The sequence below is a fragment of the Microtus pennsylvanicus genome, chromosome 7 (genome assembly GCF_037038515.1).
Source record: "Microtus pennsylvanicus isolate mMicPen1 chromosome 7, mMicPen1.hap1, whole genome shotgun sequence".
NCBI lineage: Eukaryota > Metazoa > Chordata > Mammalia > Rodentia > Cricetidae > Microtus > Microtus pennsylvanicus.
Window position 1 is genome coordinate 82495669 of NC_134585.1, and position 16387 is coordinate 82512055.

The 16387-nt window shown below is 43.6% G+C and overlaps 1 protein-coding gene and 1 long non-coding RNA gene across 3 annotated transcripts in view; one reads left to right on the plus strand and one right to left on the minus strand.

Moving 5' to 3' along the window:
• Positions 1-239: 239 nt before the first annotated feature.
• Ddit4l (DNA damage inducible transcript 4 like) lies at positions 240-4206 on the minus strand. 2 transcript variants are annotated; one of them, XM_075981270.1, is made up of 3 exons: positions 3841-4206; positions 3026-3166; positions 240-1341 (listed from the first exon to the last, which is right to left on the minus strand). In XM_075981270.1, the coding sequence occupies exons 2-3, from the start codon at positions 3114-3116 to the stop codon at positions 851-853; spliced, it is 582 nt and encodes a 193-aa protein (XP_075837385.1). In that variant the 5' UTR covers positions 3117-3166; positions 3841-4206; the 3' UTR covers positions 240-850. The 2 variants fall into 2 exon arrangements, with proteins under 2 accessions (XP_075837385.1, XP_075837384.1); XM_075981269.1 differs by lacking the exon at positions 3841-4206 and adding an exon at positions 3417-3605.
• The window catches only part of LOC142854876 (uncharacterized), a 172387-nt gene continuing 159581 nt past the window's right edge, over positions 3582-16387 (plus strand). The window contains exon 1 of the long non-coding RNA XR_012911381.1: positions 3582-3775. This is a non-coding gene — a long non-coding RNA (uncharacterized LOC142854876). The remainder of the gene's footprint in view (positions 3776-16387) is intronic.

A 16387-nucleotide genomic window follows, 5' to 3' on the forward strand; every position in this document is an offset into this window, starting at 1 on the left:
AGATGGGAAATCACTGTTTGCTCAGCCACATCAACGACATGCCAAAAAGGCCTGTGTGCCATTTCTCTTTCTCTAGCTAAAGAAGGTATGACAACATTCAACAGCTGAGAACTAGGAAAACTGAGCTGATGTGATCCTCCAAAGACACTGGAAGTAGTGCCGTAATCATTAATATACCATGGAAACTGTTTGTCTCTTGGGCACGGGTGTGGGGAGAACACCAAGCAGGGAGGCCATGCTCTTGTTACTGTGATATTTATTCACTCTTAGGTAAGGTGACATTTTAATTAAGCCTGTCGATTTAACTGTACCCTCTTGTGTAAGACCTCTTCAAATTCGAGTAGGAAGCTGGTGGTTTGGATCTCTGGATATTTTGATGGGCTGGACATCATCTGGTAAGATCCTGTCATTGAGAAGATCACTCTGAGAGGAGAGAGAGAGAGAGAGAGAGAGAGAGAGAGAGAGAGAGAGAGAGAGAGCAACAACAACAAGCCCTAGGCAAATGAAAGCTGAATTAGGTCAAGTGTGTCTTTTTCTGTTACCCAGACTACCTGTTAAATTCGAGACCGAATATAAAATTGCAGTGCCTTGCTTCTTTTTCTTCCTTATTCCATCCCATTCTATACGGACACTTATGTGGACAATTTGTTCTCTTGGATTATGTCTTAAAAGCCAAAAAAAAAAAAAATCAGCCTTTGAAGTAGGTTGCTATGGGCGAGAGACACAGAAGGAAGATGGCCTAGATCTGGGAGTTCTTGGTGAGGGCAGGCAGGCAAACCACAAATGACTGACTGAATAGCTTTAGAGGTTTATTATCCACTCATTAGGAACCTTTAATTGCTTTTCCTCCTTAGCACTCTTCAATGACCGTCGTTCCAATCAGAGAGTACAGTTTTTTCTTAACAAGCCGAAATCCCGAGCTTAGGATCAGAGTTCGCCTAAGGCCCGGCGAGAAGCGACCTCTGCTGAAGAAGAAGTCCCTGAGGCTGGTCCACGAGCAGTTCTCCTGCTTGAACACGAGTGTCAGCTCGAAGGTGGGCACCACGCTAGCATCACACACGATCCGATCGAGCTTTTTACACACATTTTCAATTTCCAAGTTCACGTGCATCACACAACCCCGAAGGCCGCAGGGCTCCGTGGAGGAGAGCCGCAGGACATCTTGAGCAATTCTCTGGGTCAGTTTCTCAGGGACCAAGACCTTGGAGCAACCCAGTTTGGTTTGCTTTGATTTGGATAGACAGTTTTCCAACATCTTAACCAAATTCTGGCACGTGGTCTCTTCAAATACCACCTCGTTGAGGTTGGGCTCAGGGACAACATAATCCCAGTAGTCGAAATCTGAAAGAAAGGAGTGTTTTAGAGACGAGAGAAACAATGTCTTCCTGGCACAGGAAAGCCTGGCACCACGAGCTTTTACATCTAACTGCTTTAGATACGGCTTTGAGAGTTAGCATGCCTTACTTTGCCGTTAACCCATAGGCAGTGAAATAAGTCATTTAACCTTTCAAGTATGAAAGCTTATCTGTGCACTCAAGACTCGATGAATATGGTGCTAGGTGCAAACAATTTCTTTAGATTGCTATGTCTCCTCAGAGTCTCGAGGATTATGCAGCAAAAACCTATCCGTGGTCGTCCGAGATTACTAGTTATATCCTTTCTCACTTGCTCTCTCTGTAGGGTTTTCCAAGTTTATTTTAGTGTTTTTGCAGCGAACAAGCAGAACATCTGGAATAAAAATCATTACTTTTGCTTCACAAAGGGACCGTTGGTGTGTCTGTATTAAAACACAGAATGATTGCAAGCGCTTGTAAATAAGTCCATCACAGTACTGATGAGCTACCCAACTCTATTTTTCTTTAAAAGTCTATGCTAGAATGGCCTGGAGGTCCAATTTTAGCCTCAAGCTGTTTGATTAAAGATTGCTCACAGAGGAGGGGACCTTTGAGGTTCATGAGGTTATTTATAACTGGGCTGGGTAGGTTTTTCTTAGCTGTGCAAAACAAAACAGACCCAGGAAAACAAAGTTGGGTTTGCTCAGAGGAAAATAGATAGCTCTGCATTTGGCCACCTACCTTCCAAATTAATCCTACCACCTGGCAGGGTGCCACACCACACAGTGGCCTCAGACCTCCATCACCTCTCCCTGTTTTCCACTTCATGCATTCACTTAGGTAGCTGCTCTTTTTTATTTAACTAACATTCTACAAATCATATCTGTAGTTTACCTATATTTTAGCTACACTGAAGACAGACAATTTTAGAGTTTTGTCTTATAGGATTATCTTAATTTTATCTTACAAATGAGGAAGATGTACAGAGCTTAAGTGGTTTAATCTGTGCCCACACCATCTTTGATAGTAGAGTGGTCTGTTAAATTAGAAACTGCTATTCAGAGTTGCAAAGGATGATTCACGTGGGGCCAGGGCTACTGAACTGTTCTTCTGACATTCGGAATACAATAGCGGATTCATTTCACAATGGAATCTTACTTAGTTATGGAAAGTAACACATTAATAGGGAAGGACCTAGCTCCAAAATATTAAGTTGTGGAAAAGCAAACCCAACTCAGAAGAACACACATTGCATTATCATCTAACACTCTAAAAGCAAAACTAACATAGTAACAAAACATTGAAGGATGGTTCTTTGGGGATGAAAAGAGAGGGAATAGATGGCAAATGGGCAGAGAAGAATTTGGGAGGAATATGTAGTGATGCTGGTTACACAAGTAAATGCATGTCTTAAAACACACCCAGCTAAATAATGTCCCAACCAGGAGGGATAGGGAACTTCATCCTCAAGAGCCTGTTAGCAGACTAGAACAACGCAGTATTCTCGTTATGTTTGTTTCTGGTGGGCAGACAATGCTAGGGAAGTTTAGAAAGACATCTCAGATGGATTTCATAGTCTTCTCTGTCTAGGAGGGAATGAGGTCTCGTGCGCTCAGGGAGGGACGCTGACGCTATCTAGAGAGGGGCCGCGACCTTCAGATAGGAGAGAGGTGGGCAGCCGGGCGACTCACCACTTAGCAGACTCCCAGGGTGATAGCCACCGTCCAGCAACTCTGAAATGCTGGCCGGGTTCTTACTGCTCAAACTGCCCGTTGCAACCATGGTCAACGGCTCTGTTTCCCTCGCGGAGCAGAACGGTTTTCCCCAAGGCGCTGTAGGGAAAAAGCGAGAGAAGTTTGCAAAAGCACTCAAGAAGTGCAAAGGCTCCTCTGAGTCCCGGCATCGCCAGAGAGAACTAGCCCGGGCACTGCCCTTCCAGAGGGAGGGACCAGCCTTGGTAACTCAAGTTGACAAAGCCCAGGGAGCAGAGACGCCAACTACAGCCAACCAGTTGAAAGTAGCTCGAAAGTTAGCACAACTGGGAAGTGACCCTGCCCACTCCCGCCTCCGACGGCCGCTCACCTGCAGGGATTTCACCGGACGGTGAGGGGGTAAACTGAGGCAGATGTCCCTCAGTAGCCCGATCCTTGGACAGTGGTCCCCGGCATACGTCCCGCTGCGAGCCAAAGGCTGCGGGTCACCGCGCCCACCCGCACAGGCTGCGCCCTGCCGCTCCGCCTCCGGAACACAGAGTGCTTTATAGGTCCTGCCTCCCTGCCTGGCCGGCACGCCCACCTGCGCCACCCGCCCGACCCGTGCCCCGGCCCGCCCCTGCCGGGTCAGGTCGCAGGCTTTTCAGTTCCAGTGAAGACAGGGGCCCAGACCAGCCTCTGGGAATTGAAGATCAGCCATCACTCGGGCGGACACCTGCTGCTTCCTGGGTAGGCCCCTGGTCACCCTGACTGTAATTCACCTAAGGACCACCTACCTCCCTTTGGCCACTAACCTGGATTCTTTGATGTTTGCTCCTGCCCATGGCTTGCGTTCTTCCAAGTTCAGACTGCCCAGGTCTTGGCGAAGGAGCTGTTCAGGCAGGAGGAAGCTCCAGGTCCTGTTAGCCATGGCCTGGGGCTTTGCTGTGTCATCCTGAATAAGTACTTGGCTTAGTTGAGCCGGTATTCTGTGAGCAGCCTTTATGCTCCTGTTCTGACAGCTCACCCATCAACTCCAGTCCGCACCCAGTCTCTGCAGGTGGTCGGATGTGGCCAGGGCTCTCTGGCTTCAGCTGCACTCAGGAATCAATGGGGCATCTTTGGGGATGCTACATCTGTGACTGAAACGTTTTCTCCGCGGCCAGGGCGAGCCTGGCACTGTTCTAAGACCTGGCTTCTGAAAGCAGGGAGCTTGAATTGAAGGGGGGGCAGTGCCAAGAAACTAAACAAAACCACTAACGGGATCTCCTGTTGCCTGCTCCACCCGCAGGATAGTTTGGAGCAATTGCCATTCCCAGAAGCTGAAGTTCCGGGTAGGCCTGTTTTAAAAGAAGTTTAGGCTTTGGTCTTCAAACCTTTGGAGGCAGGAGAATAAAGAGTTATCCTGCTGCGATAATTCCCCTGACTCTCGCGAGGAGTCCTGGGCAAAAGCGAGCAGAGGTGATTACACACCCGTAAAAGCAAGCCGCCAAACCCTTTTGGGGTGTTTCCTCGAACACCCCAAGCCACCCTATTCCCTCTACCCTGCTACCCTGCGCCCACAGCACAGGATTTGCTAGGTGTGAGTATTCCCAGCCGATCAAAAGAAGAAGAAAGTGCGGAGATACTTGGGGCTGGGGTTTGGTTCAAGCAGAGAGGTTCCCGCACCAGTCCCGCGCTTTGGGAACTACGTGTGCAAAGGACCTGCAGGTTAGGGCCTTGAAAAGCAGGACCAGCTGTCTAGGCTAAAAACCCTTTGTCAGAAAAACAACAACAGAAACGGTAACGAGGGGGTGCTAAACAGATCAGTGGGAGGACACTTGCAGGCGGAGCAACAGAAACTAAAGCCAGCGTGAAGGTCCATTTTTAACTCCGCCAGAGCAGCTGCACCGCCTCAAGGTCAGGCAGGCTGAGGAGAGAGATGCTGATAGGCTGGGGAAAGCAGATTCCCACTTCTATTTTAATAACAAAAGTGGAAAACAAGCAGGCCCATTTAAGCCCAGTAGAAAGGGTTCCTGGGGTTAGAGCCTGAAGGTCCAGTGGATGACCCCCCACCCCCAGGTGTCCTGCCAATCACGACACTCTGGCCTTCACCAGCCATAGAGCCTCTTGTTCTTATCTCATCAGCCTTGGTAGTAACAGAAGCTTGCTGCCTGCTTCAGGGAAAGTTGTTGGTATTATAATCGTAAGTGACCAGAATGGACACTGTCGAAATAGAGGCATTGCGCATGTCCACTCCTTAGGGAATTTAGACACAATTCCTAAGTATTTCCACGGGACCAAAATTATGGAAACTCCTAGGATGTAGTATTGACTCTGGGCTCACCTACCTACAATTAATTTTATATCACCCTTTGAGATTTTGCTGCAGAAAATAATTCACTGACATGCAAAAGATTTCAAATAATAGCATTCTCTTTGACCGAATGAATGACACTCCCAGGAATGACAGGGCAGAGGAATCGCTAGTGTAGAGCACATACCTGCAGTATATGGCAGCTAGGGTCTTTCTTAAGTCCACCTAAGATGTTTTAAAACCGTTTTCTGTCACCAACATCCACCCTTGCAACTACAGGGATGACTTAAGGCAACGAAGCATTTTAAGGATTTAAACAGAATCAAGGGAAACCAAGACAGCCGTGGTTTTGGTCATCAATGATACACTGAAGTTTTTAATGTTGTGAATATAGTTGATGAGTAGCAGCAAGCTCATCATACTCACACATTTCAGATGGTTATCAAAATGCAGTATGTTTTACTACGTCTCTAAGTCGGTGAAAATGCTTGCGAGGGCACTTGAAATAAGGGCTGGGTAGGAGCAGAACTCATTGGTTGAATAATTCGCATGCCTCTCACACCTCAATATACGACAACAAACTCTCAAAATCCTAAGTAAGGCCTTTCATCTTAAGCGAGCTTACAGTTTTTATTCCTATGGTTTACTCATCTGGCATTCAAGAAGAAAAGAAAAAAGCAACATTAAATGGCCTCCATAGCTGGTATGTAAGCGAACATTGAAGTTCTGGGCTCCCTTGTGTAAATACAGCGTTCATAGCGCCACTATTTACACAAAGTATACCTACGCAAAGATACTTTAATATCTGATTGGGGAAATGCTGGCATCTGGTGCCTCCTACCTTGGAATGCTTATTGCATTTCCCCAGCCAGTTTTTTCATTTTACTCAGTATACGCTGTTGCTCCTGAACCTTTGTTAAGACGTTCAGTGTGTAGCTTCATTCATTTCATGAGCTGTAACACCTGAGGAAAGAACCTGGGTCCCCTAATTCGTTCTGTGGATTTCTGAGTATCGTTTGGGGTCGCTTGTCAGGATGGAAGGACAAACTCCTTTTACAGATGCTACGATTGCATCTTCTTTAAAGCGATGGAGAGTCCACGCCTCTGATTTCCTGTGACTGCACCCAATTGGTAAGTGAAATGCTGAGCGGCCCTAGTATTTTAGTTGCAGAGACCAAATCCCTGACCAGAGACAACCTAGGGGAGGAAGGGCCTGTTTTGGCTCACAGTTTGAAAGAAGACAGTCCATGATGGCAGGGAAGGCAGGGAGGAGGAACAGGAGGCAGCTGTCCTCAGGAAATAGCAGACAGGAAGTGGGGCTGCTATCAAACCCCAAGGCCCACCTCCAGTGGTCCTCTTCCTGCAGTGAGGTGCAGCCTCCCTCCTAAGATTCCATGGTCTTCCAAATCAGCACTATTAGCTGGTGACCAAGTGTCTGTGGAGTGTCTCAGGGGTTCAGTGAGGGAAGGTGCCCCTATTGTTCTGAAACTCTGGCTCTATGGTTCAGTTTAAGTGTTGCTCCCATAGAAGAAAATTTATGGTCTGCATGGTTTGTAAGATGTCTAGTTTGTAAGATGTCTGTAAAATATTTGCCATTGGATAAGTAATTAAAAAAAATCCACCAAGGTGTAGGTAGCCAGGTAAGGAGACCTGATGTTATATAAGAAAATGATATGAGTACAGAGTCCTTTGCTGGCAAGATGACTCAGAAGATAAAGACCCTTGCTGCCAAGTAAGAAGACCCTAGTTCAATCCCGAGGACATGCATGGTAGAAAGAGACAACATCCTCCCACGAGCTGTCCTCTGCTGTCCATTTGTGCATCACGGCATGCACAAGCATTGTGCATGTGTGCACACACACACACAGAGTAAATTAGTATGATAAAAAATTAAAACTTTCCACTGTGATATACAATATTAACTTTGATAATTCAAGAAGCAGTTTTGTAGAAATAAATGAAATATATCAACAACTACAACTATTGACTGTAGAATCCCCTAATTTTTTTATGTTTTTTCCTCTGATGATATCATTCATTTTCACTTGCCTATGAAAAGCTCCAACCAGTAAGATTTTTATTAAATGATTAATCATGCAACTTGAGTTATTGTATATTATGATATAGGATTTGCATTAGGTAAGTTAACATCAAGCCTTGCCTGGCATGAAGTAAAACGAACCCCATTATAAAATGATACAGAGTACCTGCATTAAAAGCTGTGTCTTCCATTGGCAGAAGGCATTACAACTCTGAATTTAATCAGGAAAACTGTTACCATAGTGACTTTATGCTCAAAATAGTTGTATGGCTTTATTACGGTCATAAACAATGACACATATTATCTCTAAATAAAAAAATGTGATGTGTCTAAATGCAGACAAGATCTGTATTCCCTTCTTGTGATGTGGAAAGGTTTGCAGTTTAGGTGACTATTGTCAGTCAGTGTCAACCAGGAACATGGAGTAGGTCACTGACATTTCTCTAGGGTTATATTGTAAAAGTTTTCAAACTCTCCAACTTGAGAGCACCACCATGCTACACCACTTTCTCTGGAATTCTTGATAGGCACACAGAATCTACACACTCATGTAGATATTTACCTTCAACGCTACCCCTCCATGGACCAGTCAAGTGTCCTGATCGTGAGTGTTTTCTAGTGAGTAAGTCTTAGGTATCCGGCATTCATATTGTCTGCTTCCAAAACCACACACTTTCTCATGACAAAAATCTATGGGGTTTCTGAAAAAGAGGATTGAAACTAAGAACTGAATTGAAATGTCGAGTAGATATAGGATTCTGTCGGGTGGTCCAAGAACCATTCTGTAGATGTAAAGCCCAGTGAGGTAAGCGGTGAAATGATTCCACGATGCTGAGCTCAGGGTGTAGGAGCTGGGTGCATGGACCTAGGCCCACCTGCCTGGGTTTGTATCCCAGCAAAGGCATTGGATAGCTTGGTCAATTTGAATAAGGAACTGGACATTTCTATGTTTTACTTTTTAAGATAGAAATGAAAATAATGCCTTCCATCATAGGGTTGTTGTGAGGATTCAGGGAATGAGAGTATAAGGGACTCTATAAAATTAAGCCATGATTATAGTGACAAAATTTACTATACTTATGAAAAAAAACACTCCAGTGTTTTGGTGACATTCTTGTGATAGCATTGCTGGGAGAATGTTTATATGAGCTCAAGAGTGCATATAAAATTTTTATCATTTGTACATAAGAATTCATTTGATGATCAATATTTAATAAAAATTGAGTATTAATTATGGTAGGCACTGAAAATACAACAGAATGTCAGGTAAGTATTGACTCTATTCTAGGAGACTTATGGTTAGAAATGTAGATGATAATTAGTACAAGATCATAATTGTATTGAGTTACTCTGTTGTTTCTATGACAGCATACCTAAGATTGACTAATTTATAGGAGCAGAGATTTGTTTCCTATAGTTCTGAATGCTGGAAATGTATAGTCAGTGGGGACAGAGTCTGGTAAGGCTCACTGTTCTAATTTTGTGTGCAGAAGAGAGAGAAATGAGACAGGATGAAAGGGAGAAGGAAAAGGCAAGGGAGAGAAGAAAGGAGGAGAAGAAATGCAAGATGGAGAGACTCATTGTTCGCTCAGGAACTCAGTCCTGTGGCAACTAATCCTCTCCAGCCCTCCTCACCTGACCACCCTTCAAAGGCCCACCACTCAATGTATTTGCATTACATTGGGGATTAATTTCCCAACTGACATTCTGGGGACATATGCAAGCCACAGCAGAGTGAAGAATGCAGAGGTGAAACAGGGCACCACAGGAACACTGAGATGCACGCTCTAATGTACTTTTGAAGGAAGATTTGTTGCCTCCCTACTCACTGTGCATTTTATGGATGTCACTTGGGAATCTTCACATACTGCACATTCTCAGGCCTGCTCCTACCTCCGCTGAAACAGAACCTTTGCTTTTAAACAAGATCCCAAATGAGAGCCGAAGTTTAGGAAGTAGGTGGCTTCAGTGGAAAAGACTAAAAAAGCCCGTAAAGCTGTTTAGCACTCCTAACAACTTACAGACCAATTAATAGAAACATTATAAAGCATTTATTGTGTGAACTGCAGCCTGGAGGTAAGGCAGATCAGCTCCCGGCCAGTCATGTGTTTGCTGAGTCTCTGTAATCTCAAGTCAGACATAATGCCGCTAATGAGTTTAATCTGTCTTGTGCGGTTCTGAGCTGTTGTGCCTGGCCCATAAAACTACACGCAGCTCTGTGAAGCAGTCTGCTTGTCAGAAAAGACTATATTATATACAAATTAAGTCCTATTTTTAATAAACTTGAGGCACTATAACATTCTGAATTATGTTCCGACTCAGTGAAGTAGAAAGCCACAAGGAAACACACGAAGGGGCTTACACTGGGAAATGTATTTAAAGTAATGGTCTGTGGCAACGTGTACTGGAAGCAGCCAATTAGGAAGAAGCAAATTAATACAGAAAGATATACACATCTTATTACTTCTGAATTTACTAGAGCGGGAAAGCGCCATTACACATGCAGTTATTTCCTCCACTGTAATTATATTATGAAATATCTTCCAAAATGTTTGGGATTTGAAATATGCTTGTGACTAGGACAGTTTTCTGGGTGATATATACTATAGTAGGGGAGAGATAAATCACAGAGGCTGAAACTGCCTGTTAGATGCTGACGGGGCTCTGAGCATGTTGAGGGGCGTTTGGCTATGCAACATTATTGACGCATCATTTCTGAGTTGACTAATAACTGGTACTGATCAGATTAACTTGTTTTGGGATTACATAAGTACTGTACAGTTGGCTCAGGTGTCTGGATGCTGAAGGCTTATGAAGCAGAGCTCATCTGAGTGCGTGTGAGCAGCACGTCGTAAGAATTTGACTTTAGACTAAATCAGTCAGGGCTTCAGAGTCCAGCTCTACTGTAGCAGGCATCGCGGCACTGACTTAGGTCCTCTCCACTGGAGTCTCTTCATTTGTCCCGTGGAAGATGAAGTGGCACAATAGATACCAAGCTTGTGCCAGTGAAGCCAGTGCAGGTCAACTCAGTCAGAGGGGCTTGTTCTAAATCTACCCAGCAATGTGAGTCAGCTCACGTAAACGCATACAAGTCTACCGAGGTAAAGGGTCTGCCAAGGCACAGGGAGACCTTAGGAATGAGACAGATTGTTCATTTGTGGCAAAGATTGTCATTTTGGGGGGTTACTTGGAACGGCAGAAGTGCCCCTGTGATGTGATGCTGAGGACAGAGATGATGACCTTCAATTCAGCTGCAGTTTTAACCAATAACCGGAGCACGGTCTCCATCGCTGTCCCCCTCCCCAGCCCTCAGTGCTGCCAGCACTTGAAGTCCGGGATGTATACTGGCTTCATCTGGCGGGGAAGAAGTTGTTAACAGGGAAGAAGCCGTGGCTTCTAATTTAAATCTCTTTCAGCTGAGCAAAAACCCCAGGATCAGAAAATAATAGCAACTCATAAAGCAGCAGCATTGCTTTATTGTTCAACTGCCTGTGAACTAAGATTGATAGTATGTATATCTGTTCACCATCATAATACTTATGAAAAATATACATAAAATAGCTTACTTCAATTCATATGCTTTAAAACTGCTTTCTCGGAAGTTCTACTAAAATAAGTCTAGAGCCAATTTAAAAGTTGCTTCTATATTATACATTTTTTTTGTCTTTTGTTGAAAAATTTGCTGTCTCCAAAATGTGGCATATGAAACATTTCTCTAAAAGCATTTTTGATGTGTATTTTAAAGGCCGCTGTGAAAAATCCATAAATCAGGGAATACTTCTGTATTTTCTATATCAGGAAACTATTGCAGAGGAGACTAAGTAGGCATGGACCTTGTATACACTTATGAACGTGCTAAAGGAATGATCTTTATATTTTTATAATGCACGTAGCTCAGAGAAGTACTACTGATGGAATCTAGGAAACTCAAAATGTAGCAACAAGATTAGTAAAGATATGACTTTTATGAAATGGCCGATTTTGAAGCTGCAAGGTAGAAAAAAAAAGGTGAATCTGTCATGTGACTGAAACCACATTCTTCCTTCTGTCTCTCCCCTGTGCTGCCCACTATTAGGGGATCACATTTGCTGGTGTTCATGAATCCTTCTCGCATACGGAAATATAAGCACATACCAACGTATATGCATTCCCATTTTCCTTCCTTTTTAGGGTGTATGTATGTGTGCATGTTCATGTATGAAGTTCACATATGTGCTGGTGTGTGTGTGTGTGCATAGGGAGACCAGAGGTCAGCTTCAAGGTCATAACGCAGTCTCTCTCCACTCTGTTGTTTTGGGTCAAGGTCTGTCCCCAACCTGGGGCTTGCTACTCATGGTAGGCTCTCTGGCTAGAGAGCCCTGGTGATCCATCTGTCTCAGCAGCTCATATGATTTTTCAAACCGAATGCAATTAAGTGCCTCCTGCCTCATGTTGTGGATGTTGCTACAGAATATGAGATGTGTGTGTGTGTGTGTGTGTGTGTGTGTGCGCAAGTGTCTGTGTGCACAGTTGCACACTGCTGAAAATTCTAGTTCAGGTCTGTCTGGTTCGACAGCCACTAGGCATACTATGACCATGGGGACTTTATGATGCAACTAATTCAGCGAGAAAGACACGGCAAGCCCACACCAGCTTCCGGTGATTCAGCTGAACACAAAGAATGAAAAAATATCACTTTAATAGTTTTATATTGGTCACATTGAAATGGGAATATATTAAATCTATTGTGTTAAATAAATTACATTTCTAGAACCGATCTCACCTGCATCTTCAGGGGCCTATTAGAGGCGTGACTACTAAAATGTGTGAAATCCTGCAGATGCTTTGCTATTTGGCTCACATTAAGAAACAAAAGACTCTAGCACTCTAAATCTTCATACCTGAGACAAAAAGGAAAATTAGATTTTCTTTGTATATACATGAGTATTGGGAAATTCTTTTTTTCCCCCTTTGAGACAAAGTCTTGTTGTGCAACTCAGCCTTGCTTGGAACTTACTGCTGTCCAGGATGGACTCGGACAGGAGACCCCTGTTCTTTCTCCTAGGTTTCAGGATTACAGGCATGCACTACCACACCAATTGGAAAATTCCTTTGAAAAGAAATCTGGGTGCTGGAGAGATGGCTCAGTAGTTAGGATCATTTGCTGCTCTTCCAGAGGACCTGAGTTCAGTTTTAAGACCTCCAGTAGGGAAAGTCACAACTGTCTGTAACCCCAGATTAAGGGGATCTGACATCCTATTCTGGCCTCAGGTATTCACACACAGGTGAGGTATGTGTATGATATCTGTACATCTATCTATCTATCTATCTATCTATCTATCTATCTATCTATCTATCTATCTACTTGTCTCTCTGCACAAGAGAAATTGGATCACTAGATTACAGAGGATGAGAGATCCCACAAAATGCTATCTGGAACTTGGAGAACCAGCAGATCTTGTAGGTAATTGATTGTGAATCCATAGTCCCAGGAATCAGAGAAATTGATGCTGTAAGTCTCAAATTGGGGCTAAAGGCCTGAGAATCTGGAGCGGTGATGTTGAGCAGCATATAACTGTCCCATCTCTGTGAGTGAGAGAATTCATCTACCTTACTTCCATCTTTTTGGGTCTAAACATATGACAATTGCTCACATTAATGAAACTGGATCTTTCTCACTCTATCAATTCAAATGCTAATGGTTTCTGGAAACAGATCCCCTGAACCATGTTTTACTTAGCTCTCTGAGAATCCCTTAGCTCATTCTAGTTGATATTCTGTTGACAATATAGTGGCTCAATACAATTCTCCTGGAAAAACCATACCATAGGAAAACAACAGCCCACATCTTCAATGGAGCATCCATTGTGACCTCCCTGGAAACCCCAGAAAGTTGGGCCAATATATGACTAGTAAGAGAGCCTTGTGCAGCTCCCTCAAGAGTAGGGAAGGTAGACACACAATTCTATCACTTGCTGAGAAGCTGTGAGCATCTGATTGTTGCTGGGAGAGGGAAAGTTGGCATTCTTTCCTGGTGTGATCCCTGGAGGCCAACCACATGCTCAGGAAGACCCCAATCCCAGCACCAACCGGGTAACACAGTCATCTCAAAAGAAGTCATCTCAGTTGGGTGGGAAGGGGAGGAGTTGAGGGGGGCAAATATGTTCAAAATATATTCTATAAAATTCTCAGAGAATTAATAGAATATTTTTTAAAAGAGAGGTTCTTGCACAAAATTGATTTATACTTTCAAGTATTTTGACAACAGATTGAACTTTATAGCTGAATATTTCCTGAGTCAAGTAGACACCTTAATTGATTAGCATTTTGACTGCCTGCGTCTCAAGCACTTCTCTCTGCTAAAAACAGATTTCTACCTGTAAGTAAAGCAGAGTGGGGCCGATATTTGCTCAGTAATATCACAAGCCTATTCGTACTGGTAATTCTATTCAAGCTGCTGGTAATACAATTTATATAGATTGGACAAAACTCACAGGAGCACGCTGCTCCTGGTGGGGCAGCCAGTTGAGACCCCTTGAAACGGCTGAAATCTTAATTCTGCTTTTGCTTTAGCATAGAGCAACATTTCTGAGAGTGAATGGCCTGGTGTGGTTTGGAACTGCTTGACTTTGTTTTCTCTGGCAAAGAACATTTTAGATGATATGGTGTGTATAAGATGGATATATTAGAGGAAAAATTTGTTATTTGTATATCTACCCTTAAAAAGTAAGCATATTCGGAAAGTTTTGATGGGATGAAAGCAGCTTTAGAAGAGGTCAAAGAATTAACATAAGAGAATTTTCTGAAGGAAGAATTTTCATCTTTGTATTGGTTCACAGACCTTCTCCAAATCCCTGACCTTTGTATTTGGAATTCAAAACCTTTGACATTTGGTTTGTCGGTTGAAGTTGAAGGAGTACCTGCTATAGCCCCATTTATTATCAACCACCATGACAAAGAAAAATGGAAAAACCACTTTCTGGAATTCTAGGTCATGGGTAAGGTGAAGTATGGATAAAAAGCAAAACAAAGGGGGCCTTTCAATTCTCACCAAATTTGCAGTCTCTGGGCTTGAGAGAGAGCCCAGAGAGCTGAGGCAAGGCTGTGCCAACTGGACAACCATGCTCATCCAGCCACATGCTTTGGAAACTTTGAAAGAAAAGAGGAGAACAATTAATGATTGCCTCCCCAGTAGGACTCGTTGATGCAGGGACTAAGTAACCAATTGGGTTCATTTCTGGAAGAGATCCAGCATTTGATAACTTTCTAAAAGCTTTTCTAAAACTTGACCTGTAAAAGTAGATCACCCCCTCTACCTCCCCCCATCCCCACTCCCTACCTCCACTATGGACTACAGCTCCTTTCCTAGAAGGAGAACTCTGGTCTACATAGCACAATTGGTCTCCTTAAGGGCACAGAGGACCCCACAAACTGCCATAGACCCCCTTATTTTGTAGGATGACTATGGGGCACCCCCACAAACTCACGTGCTAGGGTGTTGGTACTATTTTTGGGCATGCTGGAAGCTTTAGTAGGAGGAGCCTTGGTAGAAAGAACAGGGTACTGGAACATGGCTTTGAAGGATGGGTCTTGTTATGGGCTCCTTCCTCTCTCCTCTGCTTCCGGTCACCAGGAGGTGTGCAGCCTTGTCCTCCACCCTTTCTCGTGACATTCTGCCTTACCCAGGCACAGCGACAGCCCAGCCACCCAGCCCCAGACTGACACTTTCAAACCGCGAGTCTAGATAAATCTTCCTTACTTTTTTCTCCCCCTCTCAGATATTGAGGCGGAGCAACAAAAAGTTTAATTAACACATTTCCTGGTATTTGTTTACTTCAGAGAAAACACTCTGTATGTTGAGTCTCTTAGTCTGTGGTAACCTGTTCAACAAATGCTTTGTGTCTGGACAAGGTAGCTCATGGTAAAACCATAAAGGAAGTGGGTTTAACTTGTGATCATCTATTTCTTTTTAAAGTGCCAACAGCCCTGGCACTTCCTATGCTGGCTTCCTAGGGTCCTCAGCCTAAAAGCTCAGGTTCTTATTGAGGAATCGCTGTCCTGCCAAGATCCACAGGCTGCAGGCCTTTCCCGTACACTTCCATCCCATTCTAAAATGGACCTGCTTGGTGTCAGACCCTCAGTGATCGCAATTTTAGGTCATAATGAGTGGTTACTCATCTAAGTAATACTTAAAACATTAGATTGCTTATATTTTTATCTAATTTGGAAAAAGAATGGGTTAGCTGAGAAGCTTGAAGAAAGAGTCTCTACAAACATGTAGGGGAGCCTTGGGACCCTTTATTTCACATGCTTTGCACAAATGCCTGCTCTGAAAACCCCCGAAACTCGTTTGGTTTTCTATTTTTTTCTGAGACCCAGTCTCATGGAGCCCAGTCTGGCCTCAAGCTCCCTGTGTAGAGAGAATCGATCCAAACCTTGACTCCTGGTCTTCTTGCCTCTCTCTCTGAAGCTCTGAGTTTACAGGCATGTACCACCATGCCTGGTTAATATGAGAATGTATGTTTCTCTTTCCTTTCCCTTAAGACATTTTAGACAGTTATGGTTTAAACACTACGGGAATTTTCGAAATAAAGAATGATAAAAAAGAAATACAGTAGTCCCTACTTGCTCATGGGGATACTTTTTAGGAAGCCTCCTGGATACCCGTAACCTTAGAAAGCACTAAATCCTGTGTATACTATATTTCTCCCATAGGCACATTCATATGATAAAATTGAACCACAAGTTGGGAATAGGAATTCATCAGCAATAGTAATAGCAAAGCAAAGCAACTGGGCAATATACTAAAGTAAATTTATTAAGATTATTTCTCATACACACAGTTAAGATGAGCATTAATTTTTTTGACTTGACGATGACTGAGGAGGAGTGGCTCTCATAATTGTGTATGTGTTGCAGAACAGTCTTCAGGTTTGACTGTGTCCCAGGGGGCGATGCATGGTTTACCCATTGTTTCAATTGATTTTAAGAGAAAATCCAATTGGTTAAAAAGTCAGGACACAGAGATTTCGGGAAGGGATGTCTT